This window comes from Fusarium sambucinum, chromosome III (genome assembly GCF_050947815.1).
Source record: "Fusarium sambucinum isolate potato_lamoka chromosome III, whole genome shotgun sequence".
Classification (NCBI taxonomy): Eukaryota; Fungi; Ascomycota; class Sordariomycetes; order Hypocreales; family Nectriaceae; genus Fusarium; species Fusarium sambucinum.
The window spans coordinates 2,193,419-2,214,804 of NC_139292.1; the positions used below are offsets into that span (position 1 = coordinate 2,193,419).

The following is a 21,386-nucleotide window of genomic DNA, read 5'->3' on the forward strand; positions in this document are numbered from 1 at the left end:
CAGGGCTCTACTCCCTTTGTGTGGTGCCGTCTCTGCCCTCGTCTTTCAACCAAAAATCGTGTGTTGGGACTCCTCCGCGCAAATCATTGCATCACCCACCAGTCCAGTTCAGCACCTACCGCACGCGATCCACCCGCAATCGTCCAACCCTCCTCTTTCCATCCTCCTAACGGTCATCTCAACTCTTCCCGGACGCTGCCACTCATTTTCTTGATAAATCTGCGATCTTACCGCCCCGCTCGCCATGGCTGACGCGCCCAACTCTGGCGATGAGCTGTACCCTATCGCCGTACTCATTGACGAGCTAAAGGTATGTCAGGTTTGGCGGTGACGCCACGCTTGCACAACGCTTCCTTCGCCTACCTATCCTATCGCCAGGGACAAGTGATCATGCATTGCTAACGTTTGCTTGCTCTCTAGCACGATGATGTTTTGCTCCGTCTCAACGCCATCCACCGTCTCTCGACCATTGCTCTTGCTCTCGGCGCTGAACGAACTCGTGAGGAGCTCATCCCCTTCCTCGATGGTCAGTCCTCGATCTTTCCCGCACACCAAGTTGCGACCCAAACAAAGACCTCTCCTAACCTTGATGCCTTGTAGAGTCTGTGGAAGATGAAGACGAGGTCCTTGTTGCCCTGAGCGAGGAGCTTGGCGGCTTTGTCGAGTACGTTGGCGGTTCTCAGTGGGGTCACGTCCTTCTGTCTCCCCTTGAGAACCTCGCTGCTATCGAGGAGCCCGTTGTCCGTGACAAGGTAAAGACGCTTGTTCTTCCCTTTACCTATGCCATGGACCCCTCACTGACTCGTATTTTAGGCCGTCGAGTCCTTAAACAAGATTTGCTCCGAGCTTTCGCCTCAACAAGTTGAGGAGTACTTCATTCCCCTCACAATCCGCCTCGCCAAGGCCGATTGGTTCACATCGAAGGTTTCGGGATGCGGTCTCTTCACAACTCCTTACAACAAGGTCTCCCCGCCTGTGCAAGAACAACTGCGTCAGCAGTTCGGTCTGTTGGTCCACGACGAGACACCCATGGTCCGTCGTCAGGCTGCCACCAACCTCGCCAAGTTCGTCAAAGAGATGCCCGCCACCATTGTTGTCGACGAAATGATACCCCTATTCCAACACCTCGCACAAGACGATCAGGATAGCGTCCGATTACTTACGGTCGAGGTTCTCATTTCTGTCGCCGAAGCCGTTCCCAAAGAGCAGCAGGCCAGCCATGGCGTCCTGCTGACGGCTCTGCGCAATTTGATAGAGGATAAGAGTTGGAGAGTTCGCTACATGATTGCGGATAGATTCGAGAAGGTCCGCAGCATTTTCCTGACTTTTACCCACGGTATACTGACTTCTTATAGATTGCCAAGGCCGTAGATGAAGAGGTTGTTTCCAGGGATCTTGTTCCCGCCTTCGTTAAGCTCCTCAAGGACAACGAGGCCGAGGTGCGAACCGCTATTGCTGGCCAGATTCCCGGCTTCTGCGCTCTTGTCGACCGTAACGTTCTCCTCAACGATATTATGGGCAGCATCGAAGACCTTGTCTCCGACACTTCTCAACATGTTCGCGCTGCGCTTGGCACCCAGATTAGTGGCTTGGCTCCCATTCTTGGAAAGCAAGAGTACGTGGATGAATTTCGCGCCTCCGATATCCAATGCTTACGTGTGCCGTAGAACCATTGACCACCTTCTCCCCATGTTCCTTCAGATGCTCAAGGACGAGTTTCCCGAGGTTAGACTTCATATCATCTCAAAGCTCGAGCTCGTCAACCAAGGTAACCAATATGCCTTTTGCCAATGAGATGTAATGCTGACACCGCTCTAGTTATTGGCATCGACCTGCTCTCGCAGTCACTTCTTCCCGCAATTGTGCAACTCGCCGAGGATAAGCAATGGCGAGTGCGACTTGCCATTATCGAGTACATTCCCCTTCTGGCCAGCCAACTCGGTGTTCAATTCTTCGATGAGAAGCTCAGCAACTTATGCATGGGCTGGCTTGGAGATACGGTCTTCTCCATTCGTGAAGCGGCTACTCACAACCTGAAGAAACTTACTGAGGTCTTTGGTGTCGAATGGGCTAGCGAGGCTATCATTCCCAAGGTTATGGCTATGGGTAACCATCCTAACTACCTCTACAGAATGACTACCTGTTTCGCCATCTCGGTAATTATCACCCTTCTTTTCAAGTGTCACGGCCGTCAGACTCACTTTTTTTCCAGACATTGGCGAGTGTTGTGAGCATGGATGTTATTGCCAAGTCAATTCTGCCTATGCTTGACAAGCTTGTCTCTGACGATATCCCCAACATTCGCTTCAACGTGGCCAAGACATACCGCGTCCTCATTAGCGTGCTCCGACGTCTTCCTGACGAGGGCACCCTGTACGACTTGGAGAAGCAGGGTAGCGAGATCACGCCGTCGCCACGGGGCTCGGAGCTGATCCAAGAACGAGTTGTTCCTAACCTGGAGAAGTTGCAGAAGGACGACGACGTGGATGTGCGATACTTCGCGACAACAGCTGCTGCCGAGATTTCGGGTCCAATTGCTGGCGGGGAGCCTATGAACACATCTCCATAGATGAGAGACGTAATGAAGCAATAATTGTTGTCGATATAGATTTTTGTCTACTTGACTTGTCACGTCCGTATCACCACAGAAAGAGAGAAAGACAGACAAGAGCCCATGACGTCGTACGTTGCATATTAGAAGCCACTGGTTTGAGCCAAAACATGTTACGCTGAGGAGGGAGGTTATTCTGAAGTGATACACAACTCCAACATGAATGAGCCTTTTGAGAGGAGTGGGGAGTTGGACGCGAATGAGGCGTTGGGACAGGGGGGTTCAAAGGAGGGTAATCCGAGCATCGATATGAAGCCAAATACCATTGTATGATACAACAAGAGCTCTTCTAAAGTGAACGATGACAATTATATGGAATCAGGTGTTGCTGCGATGAACGGGTATCTTTTCTCTCTTGTTCCTTATGCATTTAGGCCTACTCATACCCTGCGGAAGCAGAGCGTACTGATGGTTTGTCCCTTGTGCCCTCCAAAGCTAAAGGATCGATATTCCACTCTGCCAACGACCTCGAACCCCTCAGCATCAGTCTTCTCAAACCAACCCTTCAGCTCAGTCTCGGTCCAGTTACAGCTAGTTACCAGGAAGATGCCGCCTTTGCGGACCAGTGGCAACACCCGTTCGCGATAACACTCACACAACCGTCGTCCTTGAGCGTCCTTTTCATCACTCAGAGAGATAGCGTCAAATGTACCCTTGTCGAGCACGACATCCCAACCTTGAGCTTGTTCCCTGTTGAGCACAGGATCATAAGATCCAGCTATGAGGTCCCACTCTTCGAACTCTACTGGTTCTTCAAGATCATCCTTTGTAGTTGTGATCTGACGTGCAAGGGCAATGCTTTGAGGGCTATAGTCGACACCGAGGGCACGCGCGGACCATTCTTCTTCACGAAGAGAAAAGAGCAAGGAGCCGTTTCCGCAGCCGAGATCAAGAAATGTAGATTTCTCGCGAGAAAGGACTGGTGAGTCTGGGTCAGAGGGATCGAGCAGGCCGTCTAAAAACTCGAGTATCTTCGCCTCAGCATCCGAGTCGTCGAACCAAACTGTGCCAATGTCGGAGGGATCGGCAGAATGGTTTGATATCTCATTTGTGTAGAGATCATCCCAACTGAGGGGCAGAATGTCAGTATTAGAGGGGAGGGGTGAAGGGGTATGGGAGGTCGGACTATTGTTTTGTGCCAAGCTTTGAGGGCTCAAGATGTTGAGGCTTCTCTTCTGGTGCCATTATGCAAGCAGTAACCCCGGTATTGTTTTATAAAAAAAGATTTTTTCCGCACAGATCTGAAGCTATTCAGATCAACAGGTGGGCATACTTAGATATTTTGTGGTGGGGGAGCCAGAGATTGGCAGGATTGGCAGGCGGTGAGCGCGGGGTAGTGCACTAGTTCAACTACTACATGCCTACCTGTAGGTACAGTCAAGAGGAGAGCAGATGGCAGATGGCAATGCCATGCACAATTTACATTATGACTGATTGACTTGAAGTGTTTGAAATTGCTATGCTGATAGAGACTATATGACCGGGTCATGATAGCAGGAAACCTGACTCCATCGTCTACAGTACAAGGGTCTAACATCTATGTCATGAAGTGGTATATATATCAGATGAATTGAATAAGCTCGACTTGATCTTGGCAATTGGCTCCTTGATACCCCGAAAACTACTGGTTTGAACAGACATTGACTGTGCAACCGTTGAGCGTGTCTTGCCAAGGATCTGATTGATGAAGTATGGAATCGAGAAGTCGCCTGTATTCGTGACAGAACAATATATCTATTCTATCCGAACTTCCACCTTTTGCCACGCTCGCCTCAAGTTTAACTACAACATGAGTACCTCTAGACAAAAGGGGAGCGGCCCTCGGACAATCCAACAGCCCAGGCGGATCAGATAGATGCACCTATGTGACGAGCAGGGTTTGTCATCCCCACCCTAACCTTGGTCCTCCTCGTTCCATGAGAGGACTAGCTGACAGGGTCCCGTTTCCCTTATATGAATCATATCGTTCGATCATCATGAATACCATATTCCTGATACCATCCGCAAAATCACGCAGTATTCCAAACACCAGGCCCCGTATAAGTTAAAAATTCGTTTGACGGCGGAAATGACGTCGTCTGATCGATAACCCGAAAGAGTAGGTAGCAGCAGCAAAGCCCATGCAAACAAGCAATCAATTTACATGCAGAAAACAAATCCACAGATCAAGCTTAGTAGAAAGACTCGACCATGGTGTCCTTCATGCTGGTGTTGATGTTGCTGGGGCCCTGGCCCTCACCGAGACGGAACACACTCTCGATAACGCTGAGCTCGGTGGCGGTGGTGTCGAGACCAGTAACGGCGAGCCAATCGTTGACAACCATTCCAGCACCGACAACGTTGGAACCACGGTTGACACTACCGGCGACAAGAGGAACCTGGAGCAAGCTGGACAACTCATCCTGGTCTTGAATGGGGGTCTTGGGGTGCACGAGACCTCCCTGGTTGGAAAGGCTCATGTAGCTACCCACTAGAACATTGTCGGCGACAGTCTGTCGGAACACTTCCACGCCGAGCACATCTGCAATAATCTCTTCTGTTTCGCGCTCCAAATCAGGATGAACAAGGGCGATGTGATCATTTGTGACGATAACGTTTCCAAGGGCTGACAAGCGCTCCTCAATACGCTGGATGCGGACTGAATCGGGTAGCGAATTACGCAGATGCTGCAGCTCCTGGTCGGTTGTGGTGGTAGGGACGAGAAGACCCTTTCGGTTACCGGCAGTCAAGCGACCAATGATACGGGTACCGGCGATGGTAGTGCGAACGGTAGGGACAATATCTTGAAGTTCGGCCTCGAAGACACTGGGCCATGTCAGCATGAAGCTCGTGATTGATCAAGTAGAAGAAAGCTTACCTGTAGAAGTTCTCACTGGCACCAAGGGCAACCAGAGCATAAGAGTTGGTCAAGGTGGCAAAGACACCGACCCTGCGAATATAGAGTCAGTAATCATTCTTGTATTGAAAGGCCTTCTTCTTCTTGTGGCTCTATCATCATCCGCATAGCCCAGTATCAAAGAATGAAATGGCGGGGGCGGGGTTCACGAGCACAAGAGAGCTTCAAGACAAGGGACACAATTACATACTCGTTGGAGTTTTCGAACTGAGCACGAACCGCCATGATTGCTGATGAATTCTGAGTCGTGAGATTCGTAGAGTTTAGAATGTTGAAGGTTGGGTGAGTGAAGTTGTCGCAATGTTGGAAGAAAGTGGATGTCCAGTAGCAGGGTTTTTTTCCCTTTTTTTTTGCGTCGGGTTGGGTCTGTCTGTTTTCTGCCCCTCCTTCTCTCGGGGGAGCTCTCGCCGCTTTTATGTAATGTTCCAGAGGTACCTCACAGGTAACAGTGCAGTGGAGCTACAACTGGAGTTCAGGGTCTCCGCCTGCAGTTGACTGCATGGACCACTAAAACTTCCTCTGAAAGCAGTAATGAGCACGATGACTCACCTCCAGTACAGATCATTTGTGTAGGTCCCAAAACATCGCCACTATGGTAAAGAGACCAGGGTTCTCCCATCCAGGTGTGACTCTTCTATGGGAATGAGTCCTTGCAGCATATCTGTTGTCAGCCCTGGTCAGCCTTCTGTAGCATGGATCATGCCCTTCAATTTGAGTTTCGACTCATTTCACCTCAGCCAAGGCTCAAGTCCAAATGCGGTAAGTGATGCCATCTTCGTCATACCAGATCATCCATGGTGTCAGTTGGTGATCGTCACAAGCCAAGTCAACCAGAATCATAGTAAGACAAATAATAGGAGCCATTTCACGACTCTCTAGTAGCCTTCATTTATATATATGCAGACGGATGACAGCAGAAACACTTTGTACCATCTTGAACTGCTCATCTCAGAGCAAAAATGTACGTAGAACAAAACAACGGTCCATATCCTTTACCGTCACAATCCTCCGTCATGCCAGTAATCCATCATCACTTCTATGCCTCCTCGGCCATGTTGCCATGCCAAGTCTGGCCTCTTGCACAAATCAAGCGTGAGTTCTCGTTGATTCGGTTCGATATCTTCCTGCGCCTTGTGTGATCTCGACTTCCTTCAAAGGCCAAGATGATCAATATACGATGATTCTTTTTCTCTGCCTCGAGTTCCCCCATCGCAGCTCTCATCTACTCGATTATTTTCTTTCACAGAGTCCAGATGGGCGCCTTCATCAACACCTGCCTTCCTCGCACTTCCAACGCCATAAATCCTGCGAACCGCACCCTGTTCGAATCCTTCGGCAGGGCGACTACAAAAGTGTCCTTGTCAGCATCCATCCTTATGCTCTTTGAGGAGTCTTTATCCTTCCCGCTCTCAGGCGGAGCTACTTTATTCAACGTACCAGTCTTGACTTTCTTCTCGTCGTCAGCATTTTTTTCATCGCCATCTCCCTCTCCCTTCTGTGCCTCCAATACTGGTAGTGCCGCCTTTTCAACTTCCATCAAGTGAGGCTGGACAATCTCTCCAGGCAACGGGTAAGAAATAGCCACATCGCGACTCTCTAGGGGAAGGTTAGCTGCAATGCCCACAGCAAGCTCCACGATCATCGATGCGCTACCGTCCACGCCAGGCGGTGGTGGTGTGTTGAGGAATTGGTAGAGACAGGCCGTCAGATTAGTTGTTGTTTTGGCGATAAAGTTGTTACGGTTCTCTGTCGCTTCTGGCGAGTTGAGTTGACGATGAAGACCGTCAAGCGACGTCATTCGCCAGCTCACGATCTTGCTCGTCAATGCATCAAATTCTTCCTGGCTAGTCAGGGTGTATGAGTTGCTTCGGATGCCAAGCTCAATCTCTTTGAGCGACTGACTTAGCTGCGTGTCTAGACCTGGATGAAAGCACTTGTTGAACACCTCTTCCATTAACCATCGTGAGATTACTGCTCGTCCGACAGCCGTCATCTCAGCCTTTCCGGTCTTGAGTGCCTCTGCACTAACATACTTGTCAAGCCACTGGGGCACGCACCGCCAATCTTTACGAATGTTGAAAGAGAGGTTGTTGATGGCACCATTGAGTCGATTGAACCTTGTAGAGTATTCACTGTCGTCGAGAGCGGTGCGCGATTGCGACATGCGCTGATTGGCTACAGCGTTCTGAAGATGCACGATTTGGCCGTTGAGGCCATCGATCTGCGCCTTGCCGTCAAAGTAAAGTCGCTTGACATTCTTATATTTGGTCACTGTAACAAATTAGTATGCGCTCTTGGTTATGCCGGGGTGACTTACGCAGATCCTTGAATGACTTGTCGTTTTCACCAGAATCAGCTGGCACAGCGGATACAGGTTGGGGGCTGTCTCGTCCCTGGTCAACCGTCTGGCCCTCAAACGGAGGCGGGCGGTCGCCTCTGTATGCCTGTGACTGGCCAGCCGCCTGAGGCGGGACGGGGGGTAGCGGGTTCATGTTGTTCATAGAATTGGCGGGACGGTAAGTGGGGGGCGGGCCGCCAGGGACGTCAATTTGTCCGCGCAACTTGTCCGAGTCTGGACGGCGTGAGGCTGGAGGTCCTCCGGTGGGTGGTGCCATACCCGGCTGCTGTGGCTGGGGAGTTATCTGTTGGACGGGAGGGAGGCTTGGTGTTGAGCCGTGTTGTTGAATATACAAAGAGTGATTCACAGCAGGCGAGTTGGTCGCTGACTGTAAATTGGTTGAACGTTGATCCGAGTCGGCAATGGGAGATTCATGCGAGAACTGCGAGACTGTTTCAGGGTTCTGAAACTGTGTGCTAGGACCCAGATGCGCGGGAACTGATCTCAATTCTCCACCTTGGTTCCCACCCTGGTGATAGCCAGACTGCTGCTGGGCGTTTGAAAACTGGTAGGGCTGTTGCGGCTGGTTGAGAGACGTTTGTTGGTGGTCATATGCGTTTGTTTCGTAGGCAGATTGCGGCTGTTGATCGTCTGTGTGTAACTGAACGTGGGGTTGCTGAAGCGGGGCCTGTTTTTGGTTCTGGCTCTGGTGATATGCGACGTCTTCCTTCTGTTGTTGCTGGTCTACCTCACCAGTGACTTGGCGAATGGTGTTGTGTAGCGAAATTCGTGAAGTCTGCGACAATGATTGTTTGTCAGATTGGTGTGCGATATAGTGTTCATTAATATCGTCAAGTCCCTTGCGAGATGAAAGCTGGGGTAGATGGGAGCGTTGGCTGCTTTCGGGCAGCTGCTGGACCTGTCAAAGGAGCTCAGCTTGAGCTGGCAGCGGCGTGCGCAGTTGGCGCCAATAATAGCTAGAAATAATGACGGGGGGGTTGACTTGGGCTGAAGACAAAAAGAGGATTGGATAGGGCGACAGACTAAACTCGACGGCTGTGGCTGCTTGGCCTATGGCAGGTTGGTATGCCAAGAAGGATAAAGAGAAAGTGAACGAGGTAGGCGGAGTGAAGTTGGGAGTAGTAGGATTGGGTATTGGGCTGGGCTGAGAGAGGGGGGATATGAGACTGAAGAGCAGGCGGCGTAGAAAGACTGGGGGTTCAGGGTCGCAACAACACAAAACGATAGGGATATAAAAACAAGGCACGATTAAGAACGAAAAGGAAAGGCGGTGGATTGCTCACCCGCTTGGACGGTCGACGTGCAAGGCCGCCAGTGTTATCGTAGGATTGGTTGTTACTGTGACCGATGCTTATGCCTTGGTGGTGCTGGCTGTCAGACGCCCCACGATTGGACCCAGAAAATATGCCCTTAATCAATTTTCGAGTCGACCGCTTCTCAGCAGGAGCTGTTTGTGCTTGATTCTGCACTTGCTGCTGTTGCTGTTGCTGTTGCTGTTGCTGTTGCTGTAACTGCTGAGGTAGAATTTGACTGTAGCGATTCAGGTCGTCAACGGACTGGTTCTGATTATCGTAGGGTGCGGTAGCGCTATAGCGGACACTCTGCGAGCGACCGAGACCAGGGTCGTGAAATTCGCCTTGTGGTTGGTGAGGATCGTATGCCACGGTAGATAGGTTGGAGCTCTGTTGCTGTTGCAATAAAGGAGGATTGTTGGTAACGTTTGCACCGGTCGTACTGCTGGCAGCTGAGGGTGAACTATAGAGGTGAGGTGGGGGAGGGGCGCCAGCGGAAGCGGAGGAGGGGGAAGGCAATAGCGGCAAAGAACCTTGAGTTTGCTGCTGAGGATGTTGAAGATGTAACGGCGGTTGCTGCTGCTGCTGCTGCAAGTAATGAGACGGTTGCGACGGCTGTTGGGAATCAAAGGATTCGCTGGAGCTGAAGGCGGTGTTATGAGACGAGGACAAGGCTGAATGGGGGTTTATGGTGGAAGGATTGTTGGCGCTGGTGGGATTGGCGCTGGCGCTGTTGTGCGAGTGTGAGTGAGATTGAGGGTGGCCAAAGTGGGCGCTGTGGGAGGCTGAGTCCGCCTCATCAATGAGCTGCTGGCGCTGCTGGACTTGGTAGTGTTGATCCTGTTGGAGCTGCTGCTGTTGTTGTTGAAGCTGCGACTGGGGTTGATGGCTTGGTTGGCGCTGGTGGCCTGTCGGTTGAGCTTGAGGTGCTGCTGCACTGCCAGTTAAGGGAGGTTGGTTGCTCTTGTTGTTCGTCGTCGTCGCTGTCGCTGGCGTCTTGGGCGGAGTTCGCGGCTCGTTGAGCGCATGCGATGACCGGTTGCTATGCTTTCCGAGGAAGTTCCTCATACTGCGACTACGATTGTCGTTGCGGACGGCAGACAACCTAGGAAAGAAAGTCGGAGGAGAAGATTTTCGCGCACAGAGAAGTGTCGAGGTCGGTAAGTTGTTTAGGACGGAGGAGGAGAGACGGACGGGATGGAGGAAGTTGAGAGATATGATTTCGATCCAATGTTGGGTTATCGAAATCGGGGCAGTCCAAAAGAACCCTAGGTAGGCAATCTGTAGGTCTAACGTACTAAGCTACTAAGGCGGTTCATAGGAGGTACCTTATGTAGGGATGGATACCACGGACCGGACGAGACGGGATGGGTGTATGAACAGAATTAACCCGAATTTTACATTATTACAGCCATCATGGACAATTCGTAGTGCACGTTCAACACTCATTCCACACTCCTCGTGGACACCGAAAACCCCAGGGATCCGTCAGGTAGGGCACCTTGGTACCTGCTATGGACCTCGCCTACTATGGAAGACATGGACCCTGTCAGGTTCCTATTGTAGGTCCCTTCCTGTGGGATTGGGTAGGTACCTAAGGTAGCAGCCGGGAGGCGCCTGGGGCTGAAAGAGCACTTCCATAGATTAGTACCTAGTGACCAGTGTTAACTTACCGGGCACTGACTAAGGTATCATTGGAGTGAGGTCCGAACGTCGACAAAACCAACTCCTTGGTGGATGATGGTTGTTCGTAAATAGGTACGGGATTGTGTAGGTATAGATTTTTCTGTTGAGACAAGGATAATCAATATCACTAGGTTCTTTGATTACAGCACAGCCTCTACAATAGTGGCGCTATATCCATACATGTGCTGACAGGCATACGTAGGTTAACAGCCGAGATCACGATACTGTAACCAGAAGACCTTTAGCCCATCATGTCTAATTGCTCTCTGAGGCGGATGGTCTTTGTGCATAGCTCCTATTAGCCAGGCTGCTAGTTCTTGTGGTTTAGGTATTTTGCTAGCTCTAGTTATAGTGTACCTAGGTAGATAGTATTTGCCATATTAGCCAAGACTCTTGCTACCATCTATACTTCATTCCTTAGAAATGCTGCAGTATCAAGGTCAGGTAGCATGCCTCTAAAAGTTGGATGGTCAGCAAACGCTGAGCGTCTGCAGAAGTTCGTCCACTGCCAAGCTTTCCGTCCGTATCAGCAGTAACCCGTCCTATCAGAGCTGTTGGTTCTATGGATTTGATCGTATATCTTGCTCGCATCCATTTATCATCAGCCTTGTCGGGCATTGTCTCCAACGGAGATGGAGTAGGTGAACTGGGCCCGGCCCGTTCTAGAGGAGGCTGTGTCTGTGGACTAAGATCCATTCAATGTTTGATCCTGCGCTCTGGATGTGTGGTGCATGCGGGCCAGGGAAGTTTATCATGTTTTGAACATTTATGCCATGGATTGAGAAGGCATAGGTAGTGGTAGAAGTTCACAAACTTCATACATGCAAACCTATCATCATAAGTCGGCACAAGTGCTTTCTTAATCTCTACTATGTACTCTGTAAATGCCGGTCATTTTGTAATTCGATTTTCTGGACGCCATGTGAGCCGTGCGTACCCTGTGATGTGATACTATGAATAGTAACCCACAAGCTTCCTGTCAGATCGGGATATTTGCTTCTTACTGCATTGGCATATAGTGTGTCACTATCCGTACATAGACAAAAGCCATACTGCCTGTACATGGTGGCGATGAAGAATATTAGTTTTTACATCGCTGAGAATTTAACTATCGTACTACGGTTTGCCTTGTATATTTCCAGCTGTTTAATGTTTTCTATTCCTTTTTGTTGTCAGGTTTATGGCAGCGTGGACTCACAATACAGGATAAATGTTTCGATTTCTGTTTCAAATGTTGCTGAGTTATATATGCATCATTGTCACAACAACCAATATCAAGTCACCAAAAAGTGGTATACTAAACAATTACTATTATATATGCAGAATTAAAGATGATATATTAAAATTATAAATAGTAGATGGTCAAAGAAGCCCAGATGATTGACTCAAGCTGAACCTGACCCCATACCAAGTCTAGGGTAAAACCAGATTGCAAGATCATCCAAAAGTGTCCGTACAGCGGCGATTAGTTAATTCAGCGACCGCCACGATAGAGCGGCATCTTCTTTAGTTTGCATCCGATACTAGGTATTATAAAATAACGGCATTTTACTCCAAAGACGCAGAATTCCCAGAAGTCAAACCCAATTTACAGACTATTTACTTAAGCAATATATACCTCACGACCTGTCTCATAACTACTACCCAATATTTCAACTTGCAACCATGTGTTTTGGCGCAACCTGCCCAACTTGCTGTAAGTTTTTAGGACTCCATACAGCTTGGACTTACACGAGACTAATGAAAACCTCATATTACAGCAAAGAAGTCATGGCGTGGGTGTGGTAGCCATGTTCAGCAAGTGTTCAATCAAGTGCCCGAGTCGCAGTGGTGCACATGTACTCCAAGAACCAAGATCGGTGGTAAAGAATACCCCCCAGCAGCCGCAATGCAGATTCCAGGCCTGAGCTGGATCTCGGGCATGCTTGGAGGAGGCTCTCGTCAAGACGGCGGCAAGGACAAGAAACAGGACTTATAGAAGTGTAGAACGTCTGTTAGGGCAGGCCCTTGGCATGCATCTAGCTGACAAAAGACCATTGAATCTCATGACATCTAATAGGGCGTCGAGTCATGATGTGCAATTGCCGAGGTTCAAGGATGAGGGCAGGTAGTCTATTAGCAACTAGCCTTACGAGAATGTTAAGAGATGCTATATTACAAGGTTGAAAAGCCTATTGGATATCAGGAATACCAACTAATAAAATCATATCATGTCTTTCTCAGAAAAGGAAACTACTTTGCACAAGTACACATAGCTGGCCAGGCTTGGTCCGCTCGTCATGAAGTGTGGGGATATAGATTAGCACTTAGAAACCCCAGAGTTGGAGGTGGAGAAGACCTTACTCAAGAGGGAACAAAGAAGCGACAGCGACAAGCCGATAGGTAATAGAGCGATAATCACAGGGCGTAATTTGTTTGATAATAGGTAACAACAAATGCACTTATCTTCCGGTTACGCAGTAGAAACATCCCCACACCAAGTCTTCGGACTTGAACCCGAGGGATTGGAGTCATACCAGAGTTAGCACGTTTATCTTCAATACCTGTCACTTCGTGATAAGAAGCTTGATGCCGCTCGTTTGGTTACATTGATTCTTCCCCTTCTCCTGCGTAGCCCAAGCACAATATCCTGATCTCGCCGTCGTCATGTTCATATTATCACCCAGCCTCATATCTGGAGTCGTTGCTCTGCTCCTTTTTGCCCATATCATCATTCGACTTTGTTCAGCGACAGCAAATGTTCCCGGCCCATTTGTATCAAACTTCACCTCGCTTGTACTGAAATGGCACGAACTCAACGCCAACCGCACCGTGTATATTCATGAGCTTCACAAGAGATACGGCCCAGTGGTCCGTGTTGCGCCTAACGAAGTCTCTTTTACGTCAATCGCTGCCATCAAGGAGATTTATGGCTCCGGTGGCAGTGGGTATGACAAGACGGAATTCTACAATCTCTTTCAGGTCTATGGCAAGCGGTAGGAATGCTATTACATGTTGATACACTAGTTATGCTGACTCTGGATAATAGAACCATGTTCTCAACCTTGATTAAAAGCGATGTAAGTTCACATGCGATGCTATGAAGTGTACGCAGGTTAATTGTTTACCAAGCACGCAAAGCGACGGAGAATGATTGGCGATCGGTATGCCAATAGTAACGTGATGAAGGCAGCCCCTTTGGCCGGTATTAAGGAACGATCCAACAAGTTTCTCCAGCATTGCGTCGAGTCTCCTGATAGAACGGCGGATGTCTTTGTAAGTTGTGAAATATGTGTTTTTGATGATCATGACTAACGATTAACATCATAGAGAGGTTAGTTCTGTTCGAGGGATAAAACGTGTATCGAATATTACGACTGACTGACAAATACAGCACTGCACTCGTATGCATGCGACTGTGTCACGCATCAACTGTTTCATCCATATGGGAGCAACTGCTTGCAGGACAAAGAGGACGAGGAGATGATGCACCAAGTTGCTGCTGACGACAGCTTACAGAGTAAGTGTTTGTCACCAAAGGGTTGAAGCATCACATTTGACACAAAGCATAGATCGACTGGTCCAATACTATAGTCCAGTTGTTTACAGCCTTGGATCAAAAATTCTTGCCAGCTTTGCCAAGCCTCGATCAATTCCCTTGGCCGACAATTTTGTTATCGAAAATGCCCAACAGAATGGAGCTGCGAACTTTACTGTTCTTAATCGACTAAAAGAGAAGGACAGCATACTGGATACCATGGACATGGCTGCCGAATGTCTCGACCATATGGCTGCAGGTATCGACACGACTGGTGATGTTCTGTGCTTCTTGATGTGGGAACTCTCTCAGCCTCGATCGATCAAGTATCAACGTTTGTTGAGAGAAGAGTTCCTGAGAAAGGCTGATGCACCTTTTGATGAGCTAAATATGCTGGACGCTGTGCTGAACGAGGGACTACGATGCTTCCCTGCCATTCCCATGTCTTTACCTCGATATATTCCACAGGGTGGTCGTGTCATTGACGGGTTTTCTTTGGTCGAGAAGACCGTGGTTAGTTGCCAGGCAATGTCAGTTCACAGAATAAACGACGACGTGTTTCCTGAACCAGACAAGTTTTATCCTGAGAGATGGTTGGCGGCCGAAGGAGACGCCGACCGACGACGGCATCAGTGGGCCTTTTCAAGTGGAGGCAGGGGATGCATTGGAAAGCAGTAAGTAACACTTGTTGAATTCCATGAGAAAGGCCTGATGCTAATGATGCAACACTGCAGCCTTGCCATGGTGGAGATGAAGACGTTGTTGCGGGATGTCTATTCACGATATGAAACGGAGCCAGATGAGTCGATGAAGAGTGAATCCATGGTAATGGATGATCAGCTGATCTCGTCACGGCCTCTTGGGAAGCGATGTCTCCTGAAGTTTGTGCCAGTCAAGGACTGAATGGGACATTAGTTATATGACGATAACCATGTGCTATGCTAAATATACGTGTCATACATACAGCACCATAGGAAACTACAAAGCCGAATTGGTAACTGGCTGGACGAGGGGATATAGCCTATCATGTACATTGGAAGTCTAACAAAACTGATATAGTTACAAATAAAGACGAGTCAGGATTGATTGGCAATGAAACACAAAACACAAATAATTAGATATTTTATCAGTCAATGGCTAAAGTCCGAATACCCCGAGGTAGCACTGGCAGGATTTCAAGTCATCCACAAATGTCCGAGATTAGGTGGGTTGTCTCCATCTTCACGCCCATGTATAGTAGGGGGAGGAGGAATAGAGAGATATCTAACAGTGGACGACTGCTACTATTCCGCTACTTGCTACCTACTATGCAAGTCCGAAAAAGCGCTGAAGTGTATTATTAGCAGATAACCAGGGAGTAACTGTCCAGACGTTTCCATGAATGCGAAAATATTCCATCTTTCGTTAAAGTTTTACTAGGGTTTCAAAATTCGAAACCTTCAAGGCGTGCGTGAACATGGCCATTCAATGCATAGTAGGACTTGACTTGATTCCAGTAACCTGGTATCCCTCGAGTTATTGTCCTCAGATGTGAATATATTAACCACTGAAAACACAAGAGGCATAATAGAAAGTTATCGATCAAAGTTCAGAGTAGTTAAGGCTACCTGTTTGTTCTTTTTAATCTGTAGATATTAACCTTTCTTTTACCTCCGATCGGGTTTATTCTAGGCACCCAGGAAGGCGATGATGAGTTTCCATTGGAGCCTGGACTGCTTCTAGGTTGTGGCTGTCTAAACTGTGACAGGTTTTTTCTTCGCAGGTTGCCGCTTGCCCCATTCTCTAGCGTCCATTCAGAGAAAAAAAAGCCGGTCGGCCCTAACATGGCCCCTCACCCGTCTGTCCTTCTTAACTCACGTCGTTACTCCTCTTGCACTTTTTTCTTCCTTTCTCCAACACCACACTGCATCTCATCGAGACAGAAAAACCTGCTTTACCCAACGTCCTCTTTATCTATCGCGCAAAGCGCAACTTGCCCCAGTCTTGCCTGTTGACTTATCACGGTCGCAGCGCGCATTGTTCACCCACTCGCCTCTCGAATCTGCTTTCTTTCGCACCCTCCTGCCCATTGTGCTGGCTTAGGAGCGCCTTTTGTCCTCGGTCATCGTTTGCTTCTTCGTAATCGGTACCTCTCCGAACACATATATCCGCCGAACGACACTGCTGTTTATGTATCAGCACGACCAGCACTCCGTCTTCAGACACCTCTTTAAGCTGCAGTTATTTCGCATACCGCGAAAGCCTTGTAGCCCCGACATCAATTCCGACGGTTGAAACCTAGCAACACTATAGTTGTCTATGCATTACCATCAGCATCCGATCATTATTCCGGCCTGCCACATGACAATCAAAAATCATCAAGAGCACTGAAACCCTCGTTGCTCCGCCCATCCTCAACTACCTTGTGCTATCAAGTTCATACATGACATCCTCGTCATCCCACGACCATACCAATTACTAGCCTCGCCTACCAGCTTTGCCTTACCACCTTTACTTACTACCCAGTAACTATCCAATACCGTCATCATGGCTCTCGTCAACGTTCGCCGCGATGTTAGCGATGCTTTCTACCGTTACAAGATGGAGCGTCTGCAGACCAAGATCGAAGGCAAAGGAAACGGTATCAAGACCGTCGTTGTCAACCTCAGCAGCGTTGCAGCCTCACTCGCCCGTCCCGGTTCCTACGTCATCAAGTACTTCGGTTTCGAACTTGGTGCCCAAACCAACATTGATCCCAAGGACGACCGCTGGATCATCAACGGTGCCCATGATGCTCCCAAGCTTCAGGATCACCTCGATGGCTTCATCAACAAGTTTGTTCTCTGCAAAAAGTGCAAGAACCCCGAGACCGATGTTGTTATCAAGGATGATCACATTACCCTCGACTGCAAAGCTTGTGGTAAGATCAGTGATGTCGACCTTCGCCTGAAGCTCAGTGGCTTTATTCTCAAGAACCAGCCCAAGAAGGGCAAGAAGGATAAGGCCGAGCGTAGGGCTGCCAAGAAGGCTCGGCAGAACGGCAATGCTGCCAATGGCACCAACGGTGGTGGCAGTGACGAGGCCTCTGACAACGGCTCTAACGAGAACGCCGACGACGATGCTGGCAGTGACGACGAGTTCCAAAAGGTCCAAGCCGAGGCTGCTGCAGCCGCTCAGGAGAACGAAGTCAAGGAGCACGAATGGGCTGTTGACATGAGTGAGGAAGCCGTCAAGGCCCGTCAGGCTTCTCTCCCTGGTGAGTTCAAGGCGAAGCTTAACATTGGCGATGATGATGATGAAGACGGTGAGGGTGGTCCTACTATCTATGATGAGCTTGGTGACTGGATCCAGTCTCAGGCTGAGGAGAAGGGCGGTATCGACAAAGTCGAGTCGATCGACATTTATGTCAAGGCCAAGGAACTTGGTATCGAGAGCAAGCACCGCACCGTTCTTGTTCTTGTTCAGACCATCTTCGACAAGAACATTGTTGCTCAAATTTCCAAGCGTGCTAGCATGCTCAAGCAGGTACGTACTAACACCTTGACCCCATCTATGTACCTGGACACTAACTCGCTCTAGTTTGTTACTTCTGAGCGTCACGAGAGGGCTCTTCTGGGAGGCACTGAACGTCTGGTTGGCACTCTTGCTGCTGATCACCCTGAGATGTTCCAGTCCATTGTCAAGATTCTTCAGCTTTACTACCACCACGACTTGATCAGTGAGGAGGTTGTCACTAAGTGGGGCTCCAAGGCCAGCAAGAAGTACACTGACATCTCGACCTCCAAGAAGGTTCGTAGGGCTGCTGAGCCCTTCCTGACTTGGCTCGCCGAGGCCGACTCAGAGGACGAGTCTTCGGACGAGGAGTAAATTCCTCCTGCCCAAGAATTGCTTCATGTCGTGTTGTCTGTATGGAGGGAATGTGCGTTGCAACTTTAACTACACATAGCTAACAGCGCCGTTTAGTCTGGTGCTGTTTGTGACCCATATCGTTCAATTCCACTCTGCTGTTATTACTACGAAACTCGTGCCAAATTGTACAAGTGTTAAGCTGAATAGTATCGCCTCTGTCTCGATTTCCTGTTCTCTAAGTAATGTGTTTTGAACATGCTTGGCCATACATGAAATCCAACGGTATAAAGTGCCAGTTTGACGGGGTATCATCTCGTCAATTGCCAATACGCCCAAAGACTAACCCACAAAGTACATTCTATCCACGTATGCACACCTCCGCATTACGCATCCGTCATTGTAGCCTCCTTTGTCTCGGTATCCTCAGCAATTGCTTCATCTTCTTCCTTCATAGCCGCGTCCTCTGAGCCAGGCTCTCCAGCAGGCTCAGTCTCACTCTTCCCGTAGATATAGTCCCCAAGAGTTTTAACTGCTGCTTGCTCATCGTCGTCGGCAATAATTGTGTTAAATAGCTCGTCTACCTTTCCTGGTTCAAGCTCTGTCGGTAGTCTCTTCAGTATCTCTTGGACGATAGAGTCTTCCTCGCCCGAAGCCTTGAGTCGCTGCTCGAGCGCATCGGGAGTTGAGGTCTTGATGAGCACGTAGCGTGCTTCGAAGCCCATGTCTTTGGCGTACTGCGCAGCCTATGAGGAGCAAGTCAGTATTCGGTATGTCTATTTTGACTGTCATGGCCATCTTACCTCGATATCCAACTCGATTATGGGAACTTTGCCCGTCTCTGTGATAGCATCGATGGCTTTGGAGCTAGTTCCGTAATCAACCCCATCGCGAGTACCTGATTCTATCAGACGATCGCCATCGCGAAGTTGGTTGAATTCTTGTTGCTTGACAAAGTGGAAAGTCTTGCCGTTGGCTTCGCCATCAAGCGGTTCTCGTGTAGTGTGCCTGACAACAGTAGCAAAAACACCCTTCCTCTCCTCCATCAACTTGTTGACAGTTGCTGAACAGCCAACACCTGTGATACCCGAGACAATGATGGGTTCTTGGTTTGTGGGCATGTCCTCATCACTGGCTGTAGGCTCAGCAGCATCCGCATCATCATCGGCGTCCGTGAGCTCCTCAAAAACGATGCCAATCTTTTTAGGATCTTCAATCTTGTCAAATGCGGCAAGCTTTGTCCGCGCCGCAATTCGCAGAGCTCTCCAACTCTTGCTAGCCTTGCCAGCAATAGCAGCGGCCTTTGTTTGATCGTTTGTTGGCATTTCAATCTCAAAGTCGTCGTCGGCGATTTTCCGTTTGAACGCATCAAGCTCGGGAAGTTCATACCTCTCCTTGGCCTTGAGCCGGCCCATTGCTGTCTCCGCGTCGTCTTCCCTGAGAAAGTCCAACGAGACAGAACCCATGGGGACTGCTCTTAATCGCTTACTAGTGGCCAAGCGTTGAACATTGCCCTTCGCCTCTATAAAGACAGGCGCTGCGACGGGATCGCGTTTGATGGGTTGACAGCCTTCGATCTTCCAGCGAACCCAGTTCTTATCCCTAGCCAGGACGGTTTCCACCATTCGATAAAAGTATGGTCCATCAGGTCCCTGACGGAGATAATCTGCAATAGTCTTCTTCATGTCACTCGCCCATTTGGCCTGCCAAAAGTTAATCGGTGCTTCTCAATACGGCGACTTTCCAAATGTATACTTACATCCTCTTCACTCAACACCTGATCGCCATACATAACAGCCTTGTTTATGTTGGCCGTGGCTGGCAAAGTTTCTGCAAGCTTGTCTCGTGCCTGCCCGGATAGTGCAAGAAGGAAATCCATAATAATAAGAGCTTGCACTAGAATGTGCCGCCGGAATGACAGGTCGCTGATCTATAGTATTCGTTAGCTATTGCCAAGTAGATAGAAACGTGAGTAATGCTACCTCCAAGTCGAATAAGTCTTTGCTGGTGAGGTATTTGGGGTTGAAGGCATTAGAACCTTCATCTTCTTCGCCGGTCTCCCGTTTTCGCTTGAGGCTCCGTTTGGAATCATTATGAACTGTCTGGAAGACATTAATCGTCGCCGCCAGACTCTCTTTAAAGGACGACAGATTTATCGTTTCAAAAAGCTTCTTTGGTTGACTGAAATATTCTTGAAGAGACCAGAACAGTGGGTATAGCTCGTCGGTCGGTAAAGGCTTCTCCTTATCTTCCTTTTTGGAATCTGTTGACTTGGGTATGGACTTTGACTCTGACTGCTCGTCTGGCACATCCAAAGCCATTTTGGAATCGTCGTCGGCAGTCGCTTTCTCGTACGTCGTGACATTTTCGACGTGGTATTCGCCTCGAAGATTCACAGAGCTCTTGTCCCCGAGCGGAAAGCTCTGAAACATGAAGATAAAGACTCGGCCGCAAAAAGCAGTATCTTCTGCACGGGACAACCGTCGCAGCAATTCGTTACATGTTCGGAGAATAATCAACTGTTTCTGCTTGAAGTGGTTCGCTGTGATTCGTTCTCGTCTCGATTCGAGGAAATCAAAGATCTTACGACACCCAGCAATAGTCTGGCTGTCTAGAAGCTCCTCAGCCAGCCAGAACAAGAGCGCAGGGTCGCATTGGCCATCGTCGGAGAGAATCGAAAGAATGTCGAGGAGATTCCACACTTTGACATAATCGGGGGAATCGATGGTAGTTGTCGCCTACTTAGGTCAGCGCAAGGCGCGGATCGCGAGGGAGAGTCGAGCCTCACAATAAGATGACTAAATATGTTACGGGCCGCCGTTTCTATTATGGCGAACTGTTGACCTTTGTCGTTCGCTGGCTTGACGCTCTCGTCAGCCGGGCTGGCAATTTCGGCAGCAGTTGTGGTGATTCGTCCTGGGAGGTCATCGAAATCGGACTTGCGCAATGCTGGTTCGATAGTCGCAGATTGTTTCGTCCTCTCTGCCTGAGAAAGGAGGTCTTCCAGTAGAGTTGTGAAGGCAGAAATTGCCGGAGCGGCCGGGTTATCCGTATCTTGAGCCGCCATGATGCGGATGCGAGGCTACGACAATCGTTGAAGATGATTGTAGGTCGAGGTTGTCATGAGGTGGGACAGGAAGCTCAATAAAAAGGTAGGCTGAGTTCTTTGGCGTGTGACTCAGGTCGCAGTTTTGCAAGAA

At 49.1% G+C, this 21,386-nt stretch overlaps 9 protein-coding genes across 9 annotated transcripts; 5 read left to right on the plus strand and 4 right to left on the minus strand.

The window, feature by feature from the left end:
- Positions 1–244: 244 nt before the first annotated feature.
- On the plus strand, positions 245–2,569 carry FSST1_010917 (protein phosphatase 2A structural subunit TPD3; the record flags this gene model as incomplete). The annotated part of the gene is made up of 8 exons (XM_083233998.1): positions 245–310; positions 421–526; positions 601–752; positions 814–1,305; positions 1,356–1,615; positions 1,668–1,768; positions 1,819–2,156; positions 2,213–2,569. 8 exons carry the CDS (start codon positions 245–247, stop codon positions 2,567–2,569), a joined length of 1,872 nt encoding a protein of 623 aa, XP_083080613.1.
- A 422-nt stretch (positions 2,570–2,991) lies between these two features.
- On the minus strand, positions 2,992–3,796 carry FSST1_010918 (S-adenosyl-L-methionine-dependent methyltransferase; the record flags this gene model as incomplete). Its single annotated transcript, XM_083233999.1, has 2 exons — positions 2,992–3,679; positions 3,738–3,796. 2 exons carry the CDS (start codon positions 3,794–3,796, stop codon positions 2,992–2,994), a joined length of 747 nt encoding a protein of 248 aa, XP_083080614.1.
- Positions 3,797–4,782: 986 nt separating this feature from the next.
- FSST1_010919 (translation initiation factor 6) lies at positions 4,783–5,732 on the minus strand (the record flags this gene model as incomplete). Its single annotated transcript, XM_083234000.1, has 3 exons — positions 4,783–5,416; positions 5,469–5,540; positions 5,698–5,732. 3 exons carry the CDS (start codon positions 5,730–5,732, stop codon positions 4,783–4,785), a joined length of 741 nt encoding a protein of 246 aa, XP_083080615.1.
- A 1,015-nt stretch (positions 5,733–6,747) lies between these two features.
- FSST1_010920 (uncharacterized protein) lies at positions 6,748–10,226 on the minus strand (the record flags this gene model as incomplete). The annotated part of the gene is made up of 3 exons (XM_083234001.1): positions 6,748–7,778; positions 7,825–8,764; positions 9,150–10,226. 3 exons carry the CDS (start codon positions 10,224–10,226, stop codon positions 6,748–6,750), a joined length of 3,048 nt encoding a protein of 1,015 aa, XP_083080616.1.
- Positions 10,227–12,509: 2,283 nt separating this feature from the next.
- Positions 12,510–12,955, plus strand: FSST1_010921 (uncharacterized protein; the record flags this gene model as incomplete). The annotated part of the gene is made up of 3 exons (XM_083234002.1): positions 12,510–12,540; positions 12,605–12,796; positions 12,843–12,955. 3 exons carry the CDS (start codon positions 12,510–12,512, stop codon positions 12,953–12,955), a joined length of 336 nt encoding a protein of 111 aa, XP_083080617.1.
- A 35-nt stretch (positions 12,956–12,990) lies between these two features.
- FSST1_010922 (uncharacterized protein) lies at positions 12,991–13,230 on the plus strand (the record flags this gene model as incomplete). Its single annotated transcript, XM_083234004.1, has 1 exon — positions 12,991–13,230. The coding sequence occupies one exon, from the start codon at positions 12,991–12,993 to the stop codon at positions 13,228–13,230; it is 240 nt and encodes a 79-aa protein (XP_083080618.1).
- Positions 13,231–13,490: 260 nt separating this feature from the next.
- FSST1_010923 (cytochrome P450) lies at positions 13,491–15,264 on the plus strand (the record flags this gene model as incomplete). Its single annotated transcript, XM_083234005.1, has 7 exons — positions 13,491–13,819; positions 13,873–13,903; positions 13,956–14,099; positions 14,154–14,157; positions 14,218–14,343; positions 14,396–15,035; positions 15,096–15,264. The coding sequence occupies 7 exons, from the start codon at positions 13,491–13,493 to the stop codon at positions 15,262–15,264; spliced, it is 1,443 nt and encodes a 480-aa protein (XP_083080619.1).
- Positions 15,265–16,887: 1,623 nt separating this feature from the next.
- Positions 16,888–18,207, plus strand: FSST1_010924 (translation initiation factor eIF5; the record flags this gene model as incomplete). Its single annotated transcript, XM_083234006.1, has 2 exons — positions 16,888–17,865; positions 17,920–18,207. The coding sequence occupies 2 exons, from the start codon at positions 16,888–16,890 to the stop codon at positions 18,205–18,207; spliced, it is 1,266 nt and encodes a 421-aa protein (XP_083080620.1).
- A 365-nt stretch (positions 18,208–18,572) lies between these two features.
- FSST1_010925 (THO complex subunit 1 transcription elongation factor-domain-containing protein) lies at positions 18,573–21,253 on the minus strand (the record flags this gene model as incomplete). The annotated part of the gene is made up of 5 exons (XM_083234007.1): positions 18,573–18,932; positions 18,990–19,889; positions 19,946–20,116; positions 20,169–20,924; positions 20,975–21,253. 5 exons carry the CDS (start codon positions 21,251–21,253, stop codon positions 18,573–18,575), a joined length of 2,466 nt encoding a protein of 821 aa, XP_083080621.1.
- Positions 21,254–21,386: the final 133 nt, after the last annotated feature.